Raw genomic sequence first — 5,579 nt, forward strand, 5'->3', positions numbered from 1 at the left:
TGGCAGAGGTTAAAAATGAAAGAACTTTTATTTGGAAAATTGCTAATAAAGCAAAATTAAAAAAAAAAGTTTACCATATCTATACAAAATATAGTTCCATTGCATAAATATTCGTATACACACAAATTAACCATAAATGATTTGCTTTCTATTTTACAGACTCTGGCTGTCTTGAATCCCATGCGCGCCACAGATCAAGCCATACTACAGGATACTGATATGGCCGGACCATTGGTCTTTTGCCTGGCTCTAGGTGGCTTTCTCCTTTTGGTATGTATGAGTGTTGACGGGAATTTTGTTTGCCTCCATGTTTGTTTTCGCATGGCATAATTACAATAATCTCCTATTGGCTCCATATGGATGCTCAAGTATCGTGCCGCATTGCAAATGAATTAATAACTACAAACATTGAAAAATTATGCAAACACAAAAATACATATTACAATTGCAAACATTTAAATATTTGCATGAAATTTTTAATTGAAAAACTTTTCTCTGTTCTTTTCTTTCCGGTGGCAACACGTTCGATGCTTTCGATGCTCTATGACCACAACAACAACGAATAAATGAATGATCGAATGGACCACCACAACAACAACAACAACCATAATAATAATGATGATTATATCTAACACACCTGCAACAACCAACCGAACAATGACCCATTCTCTATCACCTTTGTCCTGGCGCTGGTTGCTCACTCATCACACGACAACCATCTTCCATTCAACCAACCAACCAACAAAGCCAATCTCCTGTTTCGCCGTGTCATGCGTTGTGTGTCTATCATTGTGGTAAATGTGTGCGGTGTTGTAACGCTGATGGTGTTGGCTGACGTTGGTTATGTTGGCTGATTCCCCATTCCGCAGAGCGGCAAAGTAACATTTTCGTACATTTATGGCATTGGTGTGATGGGCTGTATCGCCTTCTATTGTCTGCTATCGCTGATGGCAACACAGGCGCAAGTAACATTCGGTGCTGTGGTCTCCGTGCTTGGCTATTGCTTGTTACCCATGGTTGTGCTGTCCGGCATTAATGTTTTAATCACCATACAGTGAGTATACACACATTTATATGCACTGTTGCATGCACATCTAGAACTCCATACATACCTAGTATACATAGTACTCGTATTATCTGTGCAGCACACCGGCATGCATCTACTGGACTCATATTCCGTGTTTCAATTCGCCTCTACGCTGAAATACAATGCAATAGTTTTTATAATTTTCATCGTTTTCATCAGCGCACTTTTCCCATTGTATATATTGTAATTGTTATTGTTGCAGTTTTTTGTTTTGTATTCGTATACATTTTCATTTGTTTACCAATGCTGATTGGCGATGGTCGGCAAAACAATTTAAAAACAAAAAAGTAGCCAACAACAAGAACAAATATAATACAAATGCGGCATACAATTTGTTCGGAGCGGAATAAACAGAAAATGCCATAATTCTTCATCAACTTCCGGCGTTAATTGAAAATTTTTATGGCATAAAAATATGTATATGCGAAAACGCGTAAACATACATAAACTCCTTTGAGTATATGAAGTCACGTACAAGTACTTATGTATGTGTATAAAAATTGCACAAGTTTTTAAACCACGTTTTTTTTCCTAAACGATTTAGTTCCTTTCAACTAGAGGGACTTCAAATTAGTAATATTTTAGATTAGATCGCAACATCGTTCTAAAATCATATATCTTAAAATTTTGGTGAAATTTTAGGTTTTTTCATTGACAATCTGTAATGCTAGAACACTTTAACCCGCTAACTACCGTTTATAAAAAACTTCGGCAAATGAAGGTCAAAAGGTCCATAATAAAAGGAGATAGATGGTTAAGCTTTTTTTGCAAACAAATTGCTCGCTTAATTCTATTATGGATCCCTGAAGACAACAATTCGATGTATACATTAGCCGCCATCGATTCGCCAACAGTTAGCGAGTGGCGAAACGAACGAACTCAATGAGGTACAGCCAAACTCGCTATCGTCTATCCGTGATAGCTAACTTTGTTGTTGCTTTTACATGCAAAATTTTTCTTTAAGCGACCGGAACTCAAACATAGCGAGCGAGAAGTGGCGAATCGATGACGGCTATTGTTTCTAAATTTACACATTCGGTCATAAAAATACTACCTCAAATTTAGATGAAAGCATAGCGCACTCAAGTTTAGTAGTAAAATATTTCAAGCCCCTTTCGTCCAAAGTGGCCAAAAAGAACAGCAATGGAAGGTGTTAGAGGCATCTACAGAGTGTAAAGTTGCTAAGACCACTTTTTATGTAAACTCATATTCTTATATAGGAAGCAAGAGAAATTAAAGATACATCGTTTCAAAAAGCATTAAGATACTAAGTTTTATTTCTTCTCGTTTATTTTCATTGAAAGGCAAATTTGCTAAGTCCGACGGCTGAGTGGAAGATCGACCTATCTCGGCAGCCGGTTCGAAAACGCCCTATGAGCTTATTCTTCGCTCACTCTGGAGAGGGGGAGCAGTGAACTTCTTCACGGTTGGAGGGGTCTTCTGCCGAGAGCTTTGCATCAGTACTAAGTTCAGGCTTCCGGACTGGGGCAGTGTATTTCAGGCGGAAGAGTTAGGGGGATGGGAATTTATTCTGATAGCCCTCTAATTTGGTTAAGGAATGTCTGCTCTCTCTTTCAGTTGCGTCGGAATACTTCTGTATTAGGCTCATTTCGGTTCCGGGTCACAGCGACATAGCGGGGAACTGTGTGGCTGACGAATCGGCTAGGAAAGGTACTATTGAAACGTTATCGCCGGATAAAGAGCAGCTGCGGGTGTAATTGATCACTTGTGGTACACTCTTGGATAGAAGTTCCCTCTGGCCAAGGGTTGGTTGGGGCGGTCGGGGGTACTCCCTACACTTACTAAGCCACAGCTTTTAATTTTGGGGGAGGTTTTAGCGGTTCACGGTCCAATTGGTATTCACGCAGTAAGGCTGACTTTGTCACGGTTACTCAAAAGTGATGGGTAACTGCTGCGACAACTTTCAAAAAGTCACCGTAACAGACTGTGACAAAGGATAAAGTAGCAGTCGCAACTACAGCAGCGGTCAAAATAACAGAAGCAAAATTCAAAATGATATTGTTTGCAACTCCTGTTTATCTTCTTTTAATAATTTTCATTTGATCTATAACAGAATCTATAACAGAAACGACAAAAATACAAATTTCAAAAATGACACAAAAAGGCCGCAAAAATGAATCAAACTTCAAAAAATTTTCATGAAAATTACAAACTTTTTATTCAGAATGTCTAGAAAATTTTGGAGTGTGCAGTTTTGTAGCCCATACAATTTAAGTATAATAAAGGGCAAGGCGAATTTATATAAGGTGGTGTTACTAGCTCAGCTGATTTTGTGTATGTGTTTCGCCGCACGGCTTCTGATATCAAATTGAAAAATTTTGTTTGAATTTCTACACACACTCTTACAGATTTTGACAGTTTATGCCGCCAAAGCATAAACAAAATACATGCAAATTTTTGTTTTTGTACTCCTGCTATCACCTTATATTAATTCGCCTTGATAAAGGGCAAGTTTGAAGTCACTAAAAAGTGCGGTTGATTTTTTAGTTTTTTTTTTTTGTTGAGGGTGTTCAGCATTTTCTTCCATCTAACGTACATATGTATGAACAAAATCTATTTTTATATAGAAGAAAATGCGCAACACCCTCGACAAAAAAATTCTAAAAATCAACGGTAATTTTTAGTGACTTGAAACTTGCACTTTATTATACTAAAATTGAATGGGCTGCAAAACTGCGTTCGAAAATTCTCTAAACCTTCTGAACAAAAAGTTTTAAATTTTGATGACAATTGTTTGAAGTTTGATTCATTTTTGTGAACATTGTGCAATTTTTGAAATTTTTATTTCTGTGCTTTCTGTTATAGATCGAACTATATTTTATGCAAATTATTAAAAATCAATAAATAAGGAGTTGCAATTAATATCATTTTGAATTTTGCTACTATTATTATGATCGCTGCTGTACGTATCCAGAAACTGCAACCAGTAATGGTAACCTTAAGGAAATTTCCTTACGACGACAGGTTATTTAAGTCTAAAATCTGACCATTGTTGTTTGATATTAGAATTTAACACCACTTAGAACGAATGTGCTTGACCAAAATAAGCGATGAAAATAGCAAGTGATGCCAAATAAATCAATAATGACCATAGTTCATTTCTTATGGTTTGGCAACCTAACCTAAATGAGCGATATGTAGTATATTGTTATGCACATTTGTATTTAGTGTGCGCTATCAGACCTTAAAGAAAAGTTCTCAAATAAAAAAACAATGCACATAGTACATATAGATGTTTGTATGTATGAAAGAATTAAAAAAAAGCATAAAAAATAAAAACCCCCTCACTTATTGGCTGCCAATTAAAAAAACCGTTCTAGTAATATTTCGCTGGAAATTTCTCCAATCAATTTTTTGTAGTGATGGTGGTTGTGTACGATATACGATTGGGCGCCAGATAGTCTCAGCGCTGTTAAATTTCAACAGACACGTTTAATTGATACAGCACAAGCGACCGCGACCAACTTGGGCGAGGGCCGTTCGCACTGACTGCCATGTGTAATTTTTTCTATCTCAAATGTTCTGCATGCCACTTTTTTTTACATCCGTTGGCTTATTGAAACGAACTCCCTGACTTGTTGGCCAGCTAGCTACTTGCTACTAGTGCTTCTGTTGCTGTTGTTGTTGCCGACCAGAATGTGCCTCTGGTGTATGTCAATAAAATACAGAATATTCCATGAGATTTGGCGTGCGCACTACCTACTATGTGTTGCGTAATTTAGCCATACTCGTACTTTCCAATTCGCCTCCTGGTGTGGAAACACTTCCAAATACACATTGAGAAGTTCTGTCTATTACGCTGTACTTTTTTTTTCGCTGAACACTCGCTGAGCATCGGAGTTTTTTAACACCATTATTTTTTGTACTCGCTACTTTTTTTGTAATTTGTATGCTTTTGCGATTTTATTTACTCCTAGAACTTTTCAACGTAAAGGCAATCGCAAACATCGCTAACACTGCTACCGATTAACAAAAAAAGCGCATTATGTCAAGCATTGGTCCGAGCTTATCCTCCAATTTCTAGTGTGCGCCTTTTCATAAGATAGCTACAGTTTTACGTCGCCTACGAACCGTAGATTGTGTTTTATGAGGAACGTTTTCATGACAGAAGTATACTCGGAGGTTCGGTATTTTCTGCTGAGGGGCTACTGCATTAAGATAAAAATCTTTTTGAATGTTGATTAGACCAGGAATCGAACCTAGACACCAAACCTGTAACCTATCGACAGCGGCGGCCACCAATACGGACACCAATAGCATCAAAGTTTTACACTAACATATTCACTTCGGTACTGACTTCGTTTTTTACTATTTTCTTTTTATGACCATAATAAATGCACCAGTCCGCGTATATTCTACGTTCTACAAGTGCACCACACTCTGTTCGTTTAGTTAGTATCTAGCAGTGGTATTAAAAACGTCACTGTGACGCAGTGCGGCTCAAGTGTGGTGCGCAAAATGGTCACAATGA

General features: G+C 37.5%; 1 protein-coding gene across 1 annotated transcript in view; it reads left to right on the plus strand.

Moving 5' to 3' along the window:
* Positions 1-159: 159 nt before the first annotated feature.
* LOC118740509 (protein YIPF5-like) overlaps positions 160-5,579 on the plus strand; it is a gene marked incomplete at its 5' end in the record, with an annotated part of 16,976 nt that continues 11,556 nt past the window's right edge. Inside the window, 2 exon segments of the mRNA XM_036472071.1 lie at positions 160-270; positions 870-1,054. Coding sequence (XP_036327964.1) covers positions 160-270; positions 870-1,054 — 296 coding nt within the window.

The sequence above is a fragment of the Rhagoletis pomonella genome, unplaced genomic scaffold (genome assembly GCF_013731165.1).
Source record: "Rhagoletis pomonella isolate Grant_MI unplaced genomic scaffold, Rhpom_1.0 Rhpom_scaffold_00006, whole genome shotgun sequence".
Classification (NCBI taxonomy): Eukaryota; Metazoa; Arthropoda; class Insecta; order Diptera; family Tephritidae; genus Rhagoletis; species Rhagoletis pomonella.